The 19,445-nt window shown below is 45.1% G+C and overlaps 1 protein-coding gene across 9 annotated transcripts in view; it reads left to right on the top strand.

The window, feature by feature from the left end:
• LOC139279915 (thyroid hormone receptor-associated protein 3-like) overlaps positions 1 to 18,106 on the top strand; it is a 142,180-nt gene extending 124,074 nt beyond the window's left edge. For 8 of the 9 annotated variants that reach the window (XM_070899233.1, XM_070899238.1, XM_070899234.1 and 5 more), the window contains 7 exons: positions 262 to 434; positions 3,805 to 3,913; positions 5,551 to 5,635; positions 10,615 to 10,811; positions 11,907 to 12,111; positions 13,045 to 13,194; positions 15,186 to 18,106. In XM_070899233.1, coding sequence (XP_070755334.1) covers positions 262 to 434; positions 3,805 to 3,913; positions 5,551 to 5,635; positions 10,615 to 10,811; positions 11,907 to 12,111; positions 13,045 to 13,194; positions 15,186 to 15,428 — 1,162 coding nt within the window. In that variant the 3' untranslated portion in view covers positions 15,429 to 18,106. The remainder of the gene's footprint in view (positions 1 to 261; positions 435 to 3,804; positions 3,914 to 5,550; positions 5,636 to 10,614; positions 10,812 to 11,906; positions 12,112 to 13,044; positions 13,195 to 15,185) is intronic. The other variant, XM_070899236.1, reaches the window with a different exon arrangement.
• Positions 18,107 to 19,445: the final 1,339 nt, after the last annotated feature.

The raw sequence follows: 19,445 nt of genomic DNA, 5'->3' as shown, positions 1-19,445 counted from the left end.
ATTGACTGAAAACTGGAAGATACATATTTTTAAATAAATCTGCACCTGCACTCACCTCAACTTTTGAGAACCAGTTGGCTTGTCTTTGAGTTGTTGGTGCACAATGGTGAACAGAATTCAACAAAGAACTGGGGATGCCGTGACAAGTGAGGCACTAGCAATACTGAAGTCTGTAGTTCATTGATAGACAGGAAGAACATTGCTTTGTGTTGCCTTGGTGTGCCCTTCTTTAATGAAGAGATCTTGGTGTTGTCCTTCCAGCTCTGCCAACGTCCTGACCCATGAGCGGCGACTCTGTCGTGACCTTGTTCACAAACCTAAAAAAGATCAGGAGTTCCGTTCCATCTTCCAGCATATTCAGATGGCCCAGTCTCGACGTAGTCCTTCAGAGTTATTTGCTCAGCACATTGTGACTCTGGTTCACCATGTGAAAGGTAAGATTGTAACAATGACCACTTGTTTTTTTTTATATATATATATTTTTCAAAGTTGCTCCATCTTACTCCTTTTTAGTGAAGCGTGTGTGGTCCTGGTTTTTTAATCTATGATTTTGGTTTGGGTATCACTGTATCCATAGCAACCACCAATTACAACCAGAGCTCACCTATGCCGGTGAAAGAAACCGGTTCATTATTTTTTTCTTGGACTCTAGTTGTGTATTGGTCCCACTAAAGGATTCAGATGGAATCATTGTCATCATTTGCTTTGAGACATCATCAAAACAGTGCCAATAAATGACCTGTTTATAACCTTACTGGTCACAAACAGCTTATACAGCTTCCCGAGTTCCTCGGTTTACACACTGGCATTCATGAATGTGATGCATGACTCTGATATTAATGGTTGTTTGTATGCTTATCTTTCCTAATATTGAGTGCCCTGGGGACACAGTCGGTGGTACTAATTGCAAAAAAGACTAGTGTAAATCTGATATGTATATTATAGAATTTACATCACAAACAGGAATGCCGTTATTTATGCACCACACGAGCCTCCTTTCACTTTGCTCCATCTAATTCTATCAGCCATGATCTTATTGAATGGCGGGGCAGGCTCAAGGGGCTGTATGGTCAAGTCCTGCTTCTATTTCTTAAGTAGCATGACCTCTCCCTTTCTCCCTTGAGTGTTTATCTAGCTTCCCCTTAAATGCATCTATGCTAACTACTCCTTGTGGGAGCGAGTTCCAAATTCTTGGGTAGAGCAGTTTCTCCTTAATTCCCTATTAGATTTATTAGTGACTATCTTATATTTATGGCCCCTAAATTGGTGGAAGTGGAAACATCTTTACGTTTACCCAATCAAAACCGTCATAATTTTAAAGACCTCTATAAGGTTTCCCCTCCGCCTTCTCTTCAAAGAAAAAAGTCCCAGCCTGTTCAATCCTTCCTGATAAATATAACCTCAGTTGTAGTATTATGCTTGTGAATCTTTTTTGCACCTTCACCAGTGTTTCTATATCCTTTTTAATATATGGAGACCACAACTATGCACAGTACTTGTAAGTGTGGTCTAACCAAGTTTCGATGCAAGTTTAACATTCTTGGTATTGTGGAGCTCCCCACCGCAGATAACGCTGCCGTTCGCGGACCCACCCAGGGACTCAGTGCATCCAATTCACCATCTTCAACCATCGACTAGCCAGTGGGATATGGTCATTCCTGTCCATGCATGTCATGTATGAGAAATACGTGTAAAGATTAGTGAGATTGAGATAAAGGTTAGTGGGTTAGTCTGACTGTCTATCAAAGTGAACAGAATAGAACTCCAGAAAAGTATTCCTGGATGAATAGGAGTTGAATTCCTGTCCAAACAAACATCCAGATGGAGCAAACCCTCTTTATGTTTGCTTCCGCTGTTTTCAAATAATGGATCAAACTTTTTCCCATTCGCTCCCATTGTACAGAATCCCAATGGACCAAAGCCTTCACCTTCGCTCCCATTGTACAGAATCCCAATGGATTAAACCCTTTCGTATTCAGTGCCAATGAAACAAACTCATTCCCATTGCCTAGAATCGTTGTGGATCCCTGTATCATTTCCCCATTATGTATAATCTCTGATCCAGGCTTAACGTGTTCATCGTTCTCTCGTTTTATTGTTCAATAACATGCAGTCAGTGTGCTGCCAAATGCCCACAAGGGAAGAAAATTATGTAAACATTCAGCATGTCAGACCACATCTGCAAAGAAAGGTAAATGTTGGCGTTGCAGGCACAGCCCTTCAACACAACAGTTCTATGCCTGAAACCTCAGCAGCTGCCTTCCGTTACAGAGGCTGCCTGGCTCGCTGAGTGTTTTGTTTGTTTCAGATTTCTAGCAACTGCTATATTTTTGGGGGAGTTGTTTTGCCCCCAAAGGATATTGGCAGTGTACAGAAATCTGACCACATCGGTTAAAATGCCTCTAATTGTTTTCCTGCTGTTTGTGTATAGATGTCACTGAATGGTGATGAAGTGATGTGTGGCATAAGCTTTTACCAGCTAGTGATTTGTATCTGGAAGTTAACACACTTCGGAGCTTTGCAGGACATTCCCTGACGACTGGTTGTGGGTTTACGTGGAATCTGAGATAAAATGGTGCGGGTAACAAAGATGATTGGCTGCCGACCGAAGTCACGGCACTTTACTGCTGTAATCAGTACAGCTTAATTGTTAGTAATGATGATAACTACCAAAGAGTTAAATATTTAAAGGAACTTCACAGCCTAATTTGCATGGGTGAGTTTGATGGACGTTCTCACTGAAGATGGATCACTCATTAAAATGTTTGTAGGTTGAGTAATCCTGAATATTGACCTTCGAGAATATCCCATGCATAGTTCCCCTTGTTCTGAATGGACTGTTCCACCTGTGGCCAATGGGTAGAAGTGGCTTTTACTGAAATACGAGCTGGCAATTCTTCTGTTGAATGGTATCACCGTGGTCTGGTCTGCTCTGCTCGGTAGTCCAGCGCTCCCACATCCGGCCAGGCTCTGTCATGTCCAGGTCGTCGTAAGGAAAAGTAGATGAAGGCTGATGGGGGTTTGGGCCCATCAAAGTGATTGAAAGAATAAGCATGGGGAAAAGAAACGAGAAGAGATCGAATGCACAATGCAGTTTAATTCTTTTATTTAAAAAAAAAATCAAAACCAGAGGAAACTGAAAAAAAGAGAGGAGGATTAAGTCGTGAGAAAAGATGGAGCAGCGAAAGAGGTGATGATCCCTTCCTTTCAACGCCAACCCTGCGTGTACCATGGAGGGCCAGATGGCCAGTTGCTATATACATCTAACCAGCATTGTTTAATAATTTGTATGTTTGCTGTAATCTTTTAATGTAAATGTAAAACAATTTGTTTTGAAGTAGTTGTGTTGTCTTTCCCCACGTGCACAAGGGGTGAATGCGATGTCTGCTCAAGAAATCTCAGTCAGTGTATCATTCAGGCCACCTACAAAAGGAGGTGTGTAGGAGCAGCTTGACAATGACTTTCCTCACTCCACCTCCCCGATCTCTGTCATGAGGTTGCAGGGATGAATCAGTGCCTCTTGTTGATGCTATGTTTGAGCACCCTAGAAACGGCAACAGTAGAACAAAACATGTGGTGGTCACGAAAATGGTACCAGAGCAGGCCTTTCACAGAGTGGGTGTGCGACCAGGTGTTGGTGTGCACTGAGAGACTTGCAGTCAATGACTAGCTTCTCCTCTGGGTGGTATTCTGAGTGTATCATTATTAACTACCGTAGAATCTATTTTCTGTATAAGATGGGGATCCCTCTCACTCTTGCGCAAGTCTCTTAACTGGGCTATATTTCTTCTCTGGCACCAACAGAGCATTACTTCAAGTCAGCAGGAGTCACGTTAAACGAACGCTTTACAATGTACCAAAGGAGAACATCTGAGCAGGAGGTGCCCAGGCAGAAGAGCCCAGAGATTCATAGGTACCTGGTTTTCCTTTTTGTCAAACGGGTTAGTAAGCTTCGGCAATGTAATACCGAGACTCCCTATTGAGAGGCTCGTAGGTTCAAATCCTAATATTCAATTATTGACCACTGGACTATCCTGCACTCGACAATCTGCTGTATAGTCCTTGGATTGTGACATTTTTGTATACTTTTTTTCCTCCTCACTGCAGCACATGTTGGCTTTCTGCAGCAAGGCAGTGATGTGTTCCTGGTTCCTGCCAGTGCTGTTCTGTGACCAGGCATTGAAGGACAGTCAGAAGTAGAGCCAATGTCAATTCTCTTCTATACCCACACTGCACCCCTCCCCAGGCCTGCTTTCATTCAGCTCTTGTATTGGAATTACCTGCTGGCACTGTGGTGTCAGCCTTGTCTCAGTGGTAGCACTCTCATCTCTGAGTCAGAAGATTGCGGGTTTACATCCTACTCCAGAACCCCCCTCCCCCCCCCCCCCCAAGTCCAGGATGAAATCTAGGCTGACACTCCAGTGCAATAATGAGGAAGTGCTGCACTGTCAGAGGTGCCATCTTTCTGATGAGATGTGAAACCAAGGCCCCTTTTCCCCTCTTGGGTGAGTGTAGAAGAATTCCATGGCACTTTTTGGAAAAAGAACAAGGGGGTTTCTCCTGTGTCAACATTTGTTCCTTAACCAATAAAAGATCTGGTGAATTATCTCATCTGTTTGTGGGACCTTGCTTTGCACAAATTGGCTGTCATGTTTCCTTACATTACAACCACTTCAAAAGTACTTTATTGGCTGTGAAGCACTTTAAAATGCCCACGGTCATCAAAGGTGCAGCATCCACCATTTTCCAGCGCACACAGTTCCCAGGCTTGGCTGCCTGAGGGTGGCACCAAGAAGGGTTGAGGAGGGCCTTCGTGTTTCCAAGTGTCCAGTTATAGAGAAGCATTGACAGACCTAGGAACAAGTTTCCACCCTACCCTACCCTACCCTACCCACAGTTGGAGGTGTGGCATGAAAGGTTGAAAAGGGAGAGTTGAGGGGAATAGTTCTGGGTAATATGTAAAGCACAGCTTCTCCACTTACTATTTTGCCTGAACAAGTGTAATTTTTTTTGGCTAATTTTAAAAATAGGAGCGGAAGTGAGTGGCACAGAGTGGCACAATGAGTTTGTTCTGTCACTCCTGAAACTGAATTTGAATCCAACCCAGAATAAGATGGAGGTTTCTCTGATTGCTTCCAGGGGTTGAATGTGAAATGGTTTGGGCAATCTGTATCCACTTCCGAATGGACATGGGCCTCCAGCACAAAGCTGTCCCTAACTCTGTATAAATCGGGACTAATTTGACGATGTTGTTCAAATGCTGAGAGAATACGTGTGCGGAAATGGTAAACGCCACACAAGAGCTCGTCAGAGATTGGGACTCGGGCACGTTATTTAAACCGAGCTTTACTCTGCATCTGGCTGTGCTGTACCTGATCTGGGAGACCTCAATGCTGACACCTGAAATAGCAAAGTGTTCTACTCTGCAAACACTTCTCATCTCGTTGAGCACAAAATTTAATCCAATCCCCCTCAAAAGTTAACGACCAGATCTTTAATGACTCTGCTGCCTTAACGTTCTTCGCTCTGATGCTGGTTTCCATTTTAAAGGCGGATTGATATTTCACCCAGTGCACTAAAGAAACGTATGCATCTCCGTGAGGAAATAAAGAGCCAGAAGGAGAGCACCTACAAGGTAACTTGGTGTTTAATCGTAGATTTACCAATGCTGTGTTTGTGTTTTTAATGCATGGCTATTGGGTAATGTCTGTACAATGACAAATAACTTTTTTATTTTTGTTTGGAGTTTCTCCTATCATAAGTTTGTGTTTTTCTTTTAAGGCCCCCCAAAACAATTGTTCTAAAAAAACTGAGCTGCAAAAAGTGTTTAATTTATTAAATTAATCTTCACCTCTGTGACGTGCTTAAAAGTATGGCAGATGCTGTCAGAGCCTGCTGAGGTGAGATTGAGACACTGGGAGACATTTTTGGAAAAAAAAACTCTTTAGAAAAATGCAAAAATATAAAAAAAAAGGCGAGTGACTGATGCAGGAACACTTCTTTTCTGACTGAGCTGTAAGTATTTTGGATTTTTTTTCTGAAGAAAATTTTAACTCTTTCAAATGTAGTTGGCATTTTAAGAAACCTGTCTTGTCGTCATCTCTTGTGTAGTGTTGGGATATTTGGGTATTTCTGATCAGGGAATGTCTTAATATTGGGAATGAGCTTAGGCCTCTTGGATGTTGGGTGTTTCCAATGGCAACGGTTACCGAGCAACAGCCTGTTTATATATTTTGTTGAATAACTTTGCAAGGATTTAGGCAGAATGTATTTTTATGCCATTTATTTGTATGTGTTGAACTAGATTCCATGAGGCATTTAGTGCCTCATCTAGGGCCTACAGTTGGAGCTAGGTGTCCATTCTGACTCCCAGGCCAATCTCGAGGCAATCAGTGGTAGATTGAGTGAGTCAGAGCAAATGAGTTGAGGATTGATTAGGAACTGCCTTGTTCCCCTCACCATGCTTTGTAAATATGAGGGGAAGGTTTGCTTGGAGTGCTTTGTGTAATAAAATCATAAATGTGTTTAGATAAAGGTTAGGGAATTAATTATGCATTGAGGAAATCATCCCCTTTTTCCCCCATCCGTGGTCAGTAATATGGTATTAAATGTGCTGGCGACCTCTAATGGCAAACATTTGTACTGCATAAGCACATATTTTAAGTCAAAGGCTGACTAATTCATTTAACTTGGGTCCTTTAGCACCTCATTGGATAGTTCTATCAGTTGGACGCTATCTCTACTGTTTGTGGGGATCAAGCTCGTGTCTGTCCCACAAGGTGAACTTAAAAGCACATTTATAAAGTACACCTGCATTCAACCGAGAGTGACAGTTGGTAGAAATTTTATTCCACAGGTGTGGTAGGCTTAACTCACCCGATAATAGTGGTATTGAACTGTAGAGTATGTCCTGCCCTCGAAGTGGCAATAATGCTTGGCAATTCTGGTATTGAGGGTGCATATTATTGCCATAGGCTGACACTGTGCCCAGAAATGGTTGCGACTTCGACTTGAGATGCCTTGAATTCAAGTATTCAGTGGAATGGCTCTGCACAGCGCACATTCTGTTTACTCCTGTTCCTTCTCCTATTCACTCCTCCTTCCCTCCTATTTGCTCCTGTTCCTTTCTCCTATTTACTCCTGATCCCTCCCTCCCTCCCTCCCTCTCATGCTCCCTCCCTCCCTCCCATGCTCCCTCCCTCCCTCCCATGCTCCCTCCCTCCCTCCCATGCTCCCTCCCTCCCTCCCATGCTCCCTCCCTCCCTCCCATGCTCCCTCCCTCCCTCCCATCCTCCCTCCCTCCCATGCTCCCTCCCTCCCTCCCATGCTCCCTCCCTCCCTCCCATGCTCCCTCCCTCCCATGCTCCCTCTCTCCTGCTACCCCCCCTCTCTCCCTCTCCTGTTACCCCCCTCCCCCCCCCTCTCCTGCTCCCTCCCTCTCTCCTGCTCCCTCCCTCTCTCCTGCTCCCTCCCTCTCTCCTGCTCCCTCCCTCTCTCCTGCTCCCTCTCTCCCTCTCTCCTGCTCCCCCTCTCCTGCTCCCCTCCCTTCCTCCCTTTCCTATTTGCTTGTACAGTTGCTGCTGTTCCTGCCCTGTTCCACATGCTCCAATTCTAGACCAATCCATAATAATTTGGAATGTTCCCTTTAATGGCTGTGCATTCCAGTTTTGGCACTAAGAGAGCGTCGCAAGCTATCATCGAGTAGCCTGCAATCGAGATACACAAAAGAATGCCCATTTAGTGAGGTACCAGAGAGCTGCTGGCACCTGTGGAATTACCCCAGTACGAGTCAGCACCTGAGGGAGAAGAAGGGGGAAATATTGACTTCACAGAACATTAAACTCATATTTTAAGTGTGACTACATACAGCCTGAAATACAGAACTTGGCGGAACCTGCAAATTGTCAAGTTGTTTGTCCCAGGATTCATTTTCCAGATGTGCTGAGCTCCTATCCTTTCCAGATGTGTTGCACTCGATTCTTTCTGCTTAGAAGCTCTTCTGGCAGATGCATCGAATTGTGTTCGTTAATTGTGTCAGAATATTGTCAGGGTGTGTATAACCTATAACTCTTTCACAATGAGGTTCTTTGTGGGAAGGTCGGGGCCCTGTGTTTTAAACATCTGACCTCTCCGCTGGCTCCATCACTTTGCCAGGAGCTGGCTAGTGTCCATTTGCAGTGCACTGCTGCAGTCAGTGTGTCATTTTCCAATTGCACAGAACTGCAATTGCAAATTTAGAGAGAGAAAGAATGACTGACCTGTTCTCGACAGGTGAGACTGACCGTGTTTCTGGTTTGACCCTAGGGGCTGATTGTAAGCAAGAAGACAATCGCAGCCTGATAGGGCAGTGCCTGTGGTGTGTGTTGTCTGCTGTCTGCTGCACTGCGGCGCAACATCCCACACTAGGGGGAATGGGGTGTAACTACCATGCCAAGTGGCCGAGCTCCCTCTGCCCAAGGCCGGCATGGTCCGGTGTTGCCCGCTGTGGTTACATGGGAAGCTTCACTCCAGTGGTATAAAAACTAGGAGGAGGCCATACGGCCCCTGGAGCCTGCTCCGCCATTCGATAGATCATGGCTGAGCTTCTACATCAACTGCACTTTGCCACCCTATCCCCGTATCCCTCAATTCCCTTAGTGCCCAAAAATCTATCGATCTCAGTCTTGAATATACTCAACAACTTAGCCTCCATAGCCCTCTGGAGTAGAGAATTTCAAAGATTCGCAACCCTCTGAGTGAAGAAATTTCTCCACATCTCAGTCCTAAATGGCTGAGCCCTTATCCTTAGACTATGACCCCGCGTTCTAGACACTCCAGCCAAGGGAAACAGCCAATCCGCATCTACACTGTCAAGCCCTCTAAGAATTTTATAGGTTTCAATGAGATCACCTCTCATTCTTCTAAACTCGAGAGTATAGGTCCATTCTGCTCAATCTCTCCTCATAGGACAGCTCTTTCATCCCAGAAAATCAATCTGGTGCACCTTCGTTGCACTCCCTCGAAGGCAAGTATATCCTTCCTTAGATATGGACACCAAAACTATACACCGTATTCCAGGAGTGGTCTCACCAAAGCCCTATATAAGTGCAGCAAGATTTCCTGACCTTTGTACTTCAACCCCATTGCAATAAAGGCTAAAATATCATTTTTTTTCCTAATTGCTTGCTGTACCTTCATGTTAACTTTCGGTGACTCGTACCACTGACTTCACACAAGATGCAGGAACGAGGCAAACATCCCGCCCCATGCTATCTGCTCCATTTCTGGGGCTAGCATTCATCCTGCACAGCCGCCATGGTGACCAATCCAGCCTTTCCTGGGGTGTAGGTATCACACTTGGAGTAAGGATAGAATATCGCATCGAGTAGAGGCCATTCAGCCTACCCACATCCTGACCTGACCAAGTTATTTTAGTTTAACCCCCAAACTATATCCCTTCACTCTCTGCTGAAGCGGAACCTGATCCAACTGCAATTTGAATGCTTCAGTCCGTTTTTATTGCACTGGGCAGTGGTCTGTTCCAACAATCAGTAGCTGTCTGAAGAAGTTATCAGTCTTCAGGTCCTGATTCTTTATCTATGATCATCTCCTTCCCTCTCCCAAATACACCACCCTGTTTACTACCCTCATTTTTCACAAGATGCTTCTCTGATTCACGTCCTTATTTTTTAAATTGTGTATCAGTCTCCCCTCAATCCTCTTTCACTGGCATCTGATGGGCATTGTGGATAGTGAGCACATTGAAGGGAGAGCTTCTGCAGTGATGTCATATTTCAATCTGTTCCAACTGGCCATTGGAACCCATGTTGATGGGAATGATGGGAATTCCTCGTGTGGAACAAATAGAAATCAGGGAGGGGGTAATAAGCTGAGGAAATGGCAAGCGAAGGAGCATCCCCTTCACATCACCTGGTAGGGGAAAGGATGACTTGGTTGGAGCAACCAAAAATGAAGTGGATCGATTCCCAATTGAGTGGGGCAGGGATGGTGTGGGTCCAACCACTGGGAAGAGGGTGGGTGTGGACTTGTTCACGGAGCTCAGTCATTGGCTGAGTAACACTGTCTCCTGAATTCCTTCCTCTTGATGGGTGTGTGAGCATCCCTGCCGTCATTGACTACGGCTTTTTCCTCTGGAATTGTTCTGACAAACATAAAAGGTCAGAGGGAAGGGGACGAAGGATGATTGTGGTGTTTAAATAGCGATATTGATTACAGCCCCTCGTACTTTGAGGTAAAGCATTATATTCGTGGTGGACTGCCTGTGCATGTGATCCATATAATTCCAGAGAGGTTGACCAGGGTTAAAATAGCACATGTTCGGTCAGGTTCGGAATTTAAAGAAATCACTTAGAATGAAGTGCAGGCCATGTCCTTTTGCAGCACTCCAAGTCTTGTTTCAATTCCAATGATCTTGTGTGTGTACATACCAGGTATACCCCAGCAGCAGAGAGAGAGCTGGAAGCTAGATTGTACAAAATCTATTATTTTTTAAAAAGGCATGGAAATACAAATTCACATTGCCACCTTCTGACACGATTTTGGGTTCTTTTGCTGCTGGTCAGCTGCAGTCTGTGTTAACTGTGTTTCTTTTTTTTTATATCGAATGCTTTCCAGCAGGGAGAAGGAAAATTAAGGGATGAACCAGATGACCTTCGCCTAGATATTGAGCAGCGTAGGAAATATAAAAGCAAGGAGGGCGATCATAAAAAAGATAGTTCCAAAGATTCAAGAGATTCAAGCCATTCACGCGAACGCTCAAAGGAAAAATCCGGGAAAATTCCCAAAGCTTACAAGGAGTCGAAAAAGCAAAGGTACTGTTCCGTTTCCCTCTGGATCATCCGCTGCTGTTCGCTGCCTCCTCCCAATGACACAATGGGCCTTTCCTTGTGGGGGATAGTGGCTGTGTACTCTGGCAGGATACTACCTTATGCTGTCGCCATTTTGTTTTCCTCCCTTATGTAACCCTTGATGGACATGTACACGTGGTCTCATTTGGCAGTTTTCATTCTCCATGTAAAACTCCATACAATTAGTGATGTCATCACCCCAAAAGCAGCGAGGCTGCTGCCCGCTCACAGCCAAGACTGATGGTAGCAAATGGCATTGTGGGTAGTGAATGAGTGGGATTGTGGTTTGATCAGCACTGTCAAACCCTGTGGCGTGCAGTTCTGGTGGAAGTGAACCAATGCTAACGTTCAGATAATGAGTTCCAATGTTGTTCCTAATACTGGGGCTGGTTACACTCCTTACCTAGTTCATAATGGACATGGATCCACAGCATGAAGATTATTCCAGTGGCGACAATGGAAGCTGCCAGTTCTCGGCCAATGGAAGTTGTGTTTAAGGGAGTGTGAGAGGTATAAACTATCTGGCGTACCTGGCTGGCGTACAATGCTACATCTCTACAAAATGGCGGCTCATTTCAAATTAACGAATGGCCAGCCGATCTCGCCAACCAACCATGGGATGTGCAGGTTTCTGAATCCCTGCTACACTGGGCTTGATAATTTTTTGTCTTTTTTTTCTTACATTGTTGTACTACAGCCCCCTCTCACCCCCCAAACTTGTCTTCTGATTCCGTGCTCACTTCATTCGGCAGAGCTGGTTTGTACTTTGATCTTGTTACTGTCGGTGCAGTAGCTAAGAAAGGCCATCACTTGCCTCTCCATCCCCGCCTTGTACCCAGAAAGGTGTGTGGGCAGGAGAAAGCACTTGGCACCTGGGCAACACCCCAACTGATGCTTGATCATTGAGGATGGGTGATTTTGAATGTGGTTGAGGCCAGCGTCTGAGTTGGTACCAGTCCCTCTCAAACCAACACGTTGCTACTCGAGGGACCCAGCGACGCACGAGAGTGTAAGTGTTCTAAAATAACTTTTTATTTTTGTATGATTTTCTTTGAACAGAAAACGCAAGAAGGTCAGGGCAAGGTCCAGCTCGTCATCCTCCTCATCTTCCTCATCCTCTCCATCACACGAGGGCAAAGATGAACGCGAAGAGGGGGCAGGCCGTGAGGAGGCCACGCCTGGCTTTAACAAGGCTCGCCTTGGAACGAGAGAGTTCACAGGCCCACCGGGCCCACCAACACGAGGCAGAGCACGTGGAATTTTTGTAAGCAGAACCTGAAAACTCTTGGTGCTTTCTGCTATCAGCCTCTCTAACTTTTTGTGTTCCCTGGTGTTTTTTGGATGGGGAGGGGAGGGGGCTTGCATGCTATTTGTAACTCCAGCCATCGGCGTCCAGATTTTTGATGCTTTTTCTCTGGTGTCGATGATCTAGCTGAGAGTTACCAATAACAGCACAGAAGTATTTTGGAAGTTGCTGACTGTATCCGTATCTATAATTTGGCTCCTGTCTTTTCCAGAGATGGAGTTATGGTCTCTTCTGTTCTAGAGTGCAGCAGGGTAGAGTTGGAGTCTGCAAACGATTCTGGATGGAAACGCCTTGTTCTTGAATGGTGACCATTGCTTTTGGGCATTGGCAAATCAGTGTGGGCCCTTAGCTACAGGGTTTTATTTTGATTTCCTGAGAACAATGGTCTACACAACAAGATTAAGCTGCTTCCATCCAACATTTCCTGCCGATCACCCCTCATCCCAGTTTTAAACCTTTGGCCTGTATGACTTTTGCTCCAGATTTTATACAAAGATCTCATAGAAATACACAGGTCTCCAAGGCTTGGAGGTGACACTGAGCAGCCTTAGGGAGAGGGATGTTTAATTCTGGACTTCCCGACTTGAGCCTTTGATTCTCTCTCTCTCTCGGTGGAAGGCCAAGCCTGGGCTTTAAAGCTTGATGTTCCCATCTGTTTAATAAACAATGTCCACGATTGAGAGTGTAGAGTGTGGAAATGTCTTGCTGGAAGCGAGGGTGGGTAGAGGTGCGTTGCCAAGTTAGCACGGAGAGCCTGGAGAGCCTTGTCACCTCGGCATGCTGAGTAAGTGGACATTCCATTCTCCATCACTGCTACTTTGCATCAAGGTCTGAAAATGTAACTCGTTGAATACCTGTCCCAATCACACCTTCCTTTTTATGCTAATGCAGCAGTTCAGAATAAGAGGAAGAGGATATGGCAGGGGAGCGTTTCCTGGTCCCAGCAATAGCAGTAACCCCGGTAACCCAACTTTCCAAAAGCGACCCCGCGAAGAGGACTGGGATCCCGAGTACACGCCAAAAAGCAAAAAGTACTACCTGGTACGTGTCCACAAGCATCCAGGGCTCCGGGCTGGGTCAGTCGCTTGTTTAATCTATGCCGAGGGGAGGGAGAAACATCACTCAGCTTCTAACAGCCGTTTGTAATCAAGGCAGGTCTAGGTGTGTGTCCAGTGCTGCCCAATAGCTCAGCAAGTTGGTCCAGCGAGTAGTCAGGCCATACAGGGCAGGCATGTTCCTGGTCTTTGTGTTGAGAGTGCTTCCTGACATCACCTCCAACCAGTCGGTCGAGCTCTCATCTTAAGGCTATGCCTCCAAAACAAAGGAAGCACAAACTTAGAGCCAGGCCATTCAGGGGATGAATCAGGAAGCATTTCTTCACACAAAGGGGAGAGGAAATCTGGAACTCTCCCAAAACGTTGTTGATGCTGGGGTTCAATAGAAAATTTTAAAAGTGAAATCGGTGGATTTTTGTTAGGCAAGCGTATTAAAGGATATAGAACCACGGGGAGAAAATAAGAGTTGAGATACAGATCAGTCATGATGTAGTTAAATGTTGGAACAGGCTTGAGGGGCTGAGTGGCCTCCTATTCCCATGAATTGGTGGCTGTAGTACCAGACTGGACCATTGGGGGGGGGATAGAGAGATTTGAGGTTTTCTTCCTCCTTGTACCTGTGCCCCAAGATCTAAAAACAGCTTCTGCCTCACCTTCCCATCGGCTTTAGAGGAGGTGCCCAGATAAATGGAATATTTTGTAGCGTGGAAGCTGAAATTGGTTAATGGGGTTTGAATAATTATTGATCTCTGCCCCAAGCGCCTTGGCTCTGTTCTACGGGGAGGGAGGAAATAAGTGGAATAATTAGGATTGAGAGATGAATTTGTCCTGTTAGGGGGAGGAGAAAGAGAGAGAGAGAGAGAGAGCGAGAGAGAGAGAGATGGAAGTGGATTATCCTGCTGCTGAGAGTAATGGATCTCCATTTCGCCTCGATTGTTGCTGCATCATACTCTGAGGTTACACAAGAGACCCTGCCCTGTGATCTGGAGCCGAAGGAGCAGTGATTTGTTTTTGTTGAGAGCTGGTAGATGTGGACACCGACCAAAAGAAATGTGCTGCCTGTGTAAACTAAGCCTTTATTTTGGGAGAGCAGTTGAATTGTTCCAGCCGTTTTCATTCAGTACTACAAGTGCAAATACAGACTTGGGTTACAGTAACAACCCATCGATCTCTGCTTTAACCTCTCTTCTCGGATGCCAGTTGTTGGCAGCTGTGATTCCCTCTGTTTGTGTCTCCTTTTAGAATGTATTTTGCTGAAATAAAGAAAGAACTTGCATTTATGCTTTTATGGCCTCAGTGTTGCTCCAAATCATAGAGACATTAAGTACTTTTGTAAAGTGTAGTCACTGCTGTAAATTGGGAAACGCGGCAGCCAATCTGCGCACAGCAAGCTCCCACAAACAGCAATGTTATAATGAACAGATAATCTGTTTTAGTGATGTTGGTTGAGGGATAAATATTGGCCAGGACACCGGCGAGAATGCACCAACTGTTCAGATAGTGCCATGGGAGTTTTTAAGTCTATCTGAGAGGTTTAATGTCTGATCCGAAAGACGGCACCTCCGACAATGCAGCACTCCCTCAGTAACGGACTGAAGTGGCAGCCTAGATTTTGTACTTCAGTCTCTGGAGTGGGACTTGAACCCACAACCTTCTGACTCCGAGGCAAGAGTGCTACCCACTGAGCCACAGCCAACCCCTATCTCCTCTTGAGCTGTTATTGGCCCTAGACTGTGTTTTAATGGGGGGGGGGTCATAACTCTGCTAAATTTACCAGTGGGCTGACGCTGGAGAGGAGGTGACACAGACCCAAGACTGCATCCCCACGCCAATACCGTTGAACCTTAAAAGGTGGTATACCTTTATATATTGACCTTAGCAGATCAAAATAGATGCCTGACTGTACTATTAATGTACATTTAATATAATTTCTCTCTTTTTTTTTTCCTCACCCCCACCCTGTGTGTTTCTGTGCAGCATGATGACCGTGAGGGAGACGGGGACAACTACTGGGCAAACAAGAGGGGCCGTGGCAACTTCCAGCGCGGGAGGGGCCGCTTCCTGTACAAAAAGTCCAACACCAGCCCCAAGTGGACGCATGATAAATATCAAGGCAGTGGACAGGAAGGGGTGGAGGAGGAGGAGGAAGAGGAGGAGGATGGGCAAGTCAGCAGCGTCGCGACCCAGGAAGAGAAGAAGTTGGGCGGGATGGAACAGTAGCGGCGAACGGGACTGAGGCCTGCCTCTGGCATCACTGCATCGACTCGAGCATAGAAGCTGGTCACTAGGATCAGGCCGCAAGAGATTTCTTCGTCCAGATCTCTCTAGGGTTTACAATGTAGTAGGTTATTCGTTGTGGTGGGGGTAAGGGTAAAGGACCCTTTGGGATTGAAAGGACCAAAAACACCTGTCTTTAATGCAACTTACTATATAAAGTGCCGTGCAGGCGTCGTACCTGTGTTGTAAGATACCCCGCTAGTTGACATCAAAGCGCTACAGGTCGCCCTGGGGTGTAATTTCCCCCTCACCCCCCCCCCCCCCCCCCCGGTGTATTTAGAGAACTAAAGAAACTATAAACACGCATGATGGTGCGACTTGTGTACAGCGGATATTATGGCCCTCCCGGAGCCTCCTGGGCTCAGTCTGGAATAGGAAACTGCTGCAAAAATGTGAAACTGACAGGGAAAAACAATTGTACCGCTAGATGTCTCCCACCACAAGTCGCACCCTGCATTCTCGAAGGATCTTCTCCCCAAACCGCCATTTTCTTGAGCCCCAGATATTGCCGCATGCTTATTTTAACAACATGGGTTTTAAAACGCTTTCACTTTTGAAGCCAGCTTTCGAGCGGAACATGTTTCAAGGATCCTTCATAATTTCTTTTCCCTAGTTCCTTTTGGGATCTGCACATCTCCATATTTGGTTGTGACGCTTGGCTTATGCTTTCTCACAGATGTGATTGATGGCAGCAGTGGTTTCTATATTTTTGTTTTTAGTTTTTTTTCTTAAAAAAAGAGACTGGCGACTCATCTCCAACCCCCCCCCCCTTAGCCCCAGCCCTGCGCATTCGCTGTTTTTGTAGAGTAGCGGGAAAGATGTGACCACCCATGACTCTATCCTGATTGTTCAGGTAGAGAACTGTCCGAATTAACAATCTTGGCCAGCCACAAGGATCACCTTTAAACCCACCCGTCCCCATCTCATCCCCACTCGAGAGCTAAGGACTGGATTAAAACATTTAATTTTATTGCAAAAGTTCAAAGACAGTGATGGCTCAATGGCTTTATCCAATGATCCGGTTCCTGGTCAATGCTGAGTTAGCTGATCTCACCGTGGCCTACATTTGGTAATTTATGTCACTGGGTTAAGGAGAGGAGAATCAATCAACGTTCTTGTTCTTGAGCACAGTGCGATGACCCGCGCTTGACCACAGTACGATGACCTGTGTTGTGGAAAGGGTGGGTGTTTGAGTGTTGCGTGGGAACAGGTTGGCCTTGAGCAAGCTACTGGAGGGAAGAAAATGGGGGCGGGGGAATACCAATTGGAAAAATAAACTAAATGCAGTCAGTTTTAATGTGGCTCTGTACATTATTTGAACCAACTTTTAAAATCTGTCTCTGGCTCCACTGTTTGTCCCCTCCCACAGACCACTGTTGGCAAACTCAATTGGAATGGGATGAGTGAGGCTGGACAAGGAATAGGAAATGAGGTTCAAATTATTGGGGAATTCAACTGGCCTCAAATTGCCCTTAAAGATAAAATAAAAAGTCTCAAAGAAGAGATTCAGTGAAGCAAAAGCTGATCTTTACTGTTCATGTATGAGTTATCCTTGTTTGCTCTTTAGAGAGCTAGTGTAAACAGAATTGTGCAGTCTTGAATGATGGGAACGCTTGCAACAGGAACTACTGTTCAATCATTTCCTCTTGAGCCAAAATGGAGAGTTTCCTTATTGTGCATGCAATGGCTCCAGCAGTAACTGACCTTTCAGTTCAGAGCTTTGCAATTCAGTTACCCATCCACCTTGGGCAAATACCCTGCTTTACATAGTGTGACACTGCTCCCTCAATTGGCCCCATTAAATCTCAGCCCTACAAAGTGCAAGAGTCTGAATATACAAGATAACATTAAAGTTGCATTGCTTCTTCACTGTCCTCACTTGCCCTCCACCCCCCCCCCCCCCCCCCCCCAATGTGAACTACTCTCCAGAATGTTTAGAGATGCTGCAATGACACCATTGCAAACTGGGAAAGAGGGAGCAACACACACTAAAACAGGATTGTAAATTCCTTTGAGTTTTTTATTGGGAGAATTCTTTACATAATCTGACTTCAAATGTTAAGTCACTTGTTGATTTAGATCTTGGGATTAATGTTAATGAACAGATATTGGATAAACATTTAGATACATTTTATATTGACAATCAGATAATCTCACCTCTACTCCGTGCCTGGCCTCCCCTATTCCTCTCTAATGCATCTTGCTTGATCTCTTTATTTTGTATCTTTTTATGTATGTATTAAAAAAAAATTGTAAAAAAAAAGTGACACGTGCTCTCGACTGCAATAACTATATTGAATTTTTTTATACATAGAAGTAAATAGTTTTGAGGGGAGGGGAACACGAAGAGGGAGGAGTACGACTGTTGAACTATTTTTGTAAAATTTTGCTGAACTGCCTTATCACTAAAAGAATTGTTAAAAGTCACTCTTGTTGTCCAGAATTTAACCAGATTTGTATCTCTCCAATTATTTGTGTTCTGTTTTGTTACCATGGTTTCCTCTCTAGTCTAAAATGACATTCTGATATCAACTCAGTTTCCCCCCCCTCCCTCAAACTGTAGTCTTGCTGAGGTTCGAAGCATTGTGTTGAATTTTAATTAAATTTCTGTGCCAGCGTCACCAGTCGTGTGTGTGCATTATTAGGTGGTCTCTGTCTCCAGCAATTCTCATTTATGTAGTGGCATTCAAATGAAAGGAAGATGGGGAGAGTGGTGGAGTTGGAGGAGGGGTCTGGAGGCACTGTGTACGAGGGAGGTTTGACGTGGTATAGGGTGGCAAGATGAGGTATAGGAAGAGTGGGTTCAAGGATGTGGTGGCTGAAAGCTCAGCCAACATACTGAATGGCTCGGGGAGGAAGGGCTGGACAAGATTGCCGAGGTAGGGTGGAGTCTCCCACCAGAAAAAGAATGTAGATAGGCCCAAAACTGAATTGTGGGGGCGGGGGGTGGGGAAGAGGAGAACAGGACACGGTCGGAATGGGTGGGACAGGAGCTAGGAATTCCATTCAGTGCTCTGATTGAACATTGACTGTAAACCCAAGTGAGGACTTAATAACAAACATCTCTGCTGCCCCTCGGGCAGAAGGAGGTCTCAAAGTGCTTCAGGGGGTGAAGAAAGATATTGGAAACTTAGCTGGAGGGGTAAAAAAAAAATGGACTTGCATTTAAAATGCAGACTTTGTTGAACAAGCAATTTATATTTTATAAATTTCAGAATAACGCATTCAAAAATGGTTTTGTCCATGACACACAAGATGATTAACCGGCTTGGTAAAAGTCATCTCACACTAAAAGTACAACATGCACACCATCAGAATGCTGACACTGGTTTAATTACCTTTAAGAATGGCTTTTGATCTTGTTCAAATGTGTATTAAATTGTTGCTGCACTGTGAATCCAGCTTCTTTTAGCTACCAGCTCAACACTTTCTCTGCCCCATTCAAACCCCTCCAGTGGAAATCCATTGATCTATGGATTCTAAAGCACAGAAAAATCCCTCCCTATCCTAAAGTTGCTAGGGCACCAATTGCAATTATTCATAGCCAATTGCTAAAGTAGAACTTCATGTATAAATCCAACTGAAGTCAGTAAATAGGTGGCTAAATCTAGCTAGTCAGTCAAAAACACCTTGCATGCACAGATCAACCACTTTTTTTTTAAGGATACAGGATGTGTTGGATATCTGAAAATGAAACAAGATGCTGGAAACACTCAGAAGGTCAGGCAACATCTGGTGACAACAGGAGATACTGTTTCAAAAGCAAAATACTGCTGATGCTGGAAATCTCAGCAGGTCAGGCAGCAGTTACATTTGCAGGTCGATGATGCTGCATTAGGACGGGCGAATGTTTGAAATGAACAGATTCTTAAGGAGCACTGGAAGGGGAAGAAAGAACATAAAGGAAGGTCTGTGATAGGGTGGAAGAGATTAGAGGAACAAAAGGGATGATGGGCTGAA

Source organism: Pristiophorus japonicus, chromosome 14, assembly GCF_044704955.1.
Source record: "Pristiophorus japonicus isolate sPriJap1 chromosome 14, sPriJap1.hap1, whole genome shotgun sequence".
NCBI lineage: Eukaryota > Metazoa > Chordata > Chondrichthyes > Pristiophoridae > Pristiophorus > Pristiophorus japonicus.
The sequence above is the reverse complement of the archived record's forward strand: the minus strand, read 5'-3'. Positions and strand labels throughout refer to the sequence as shown.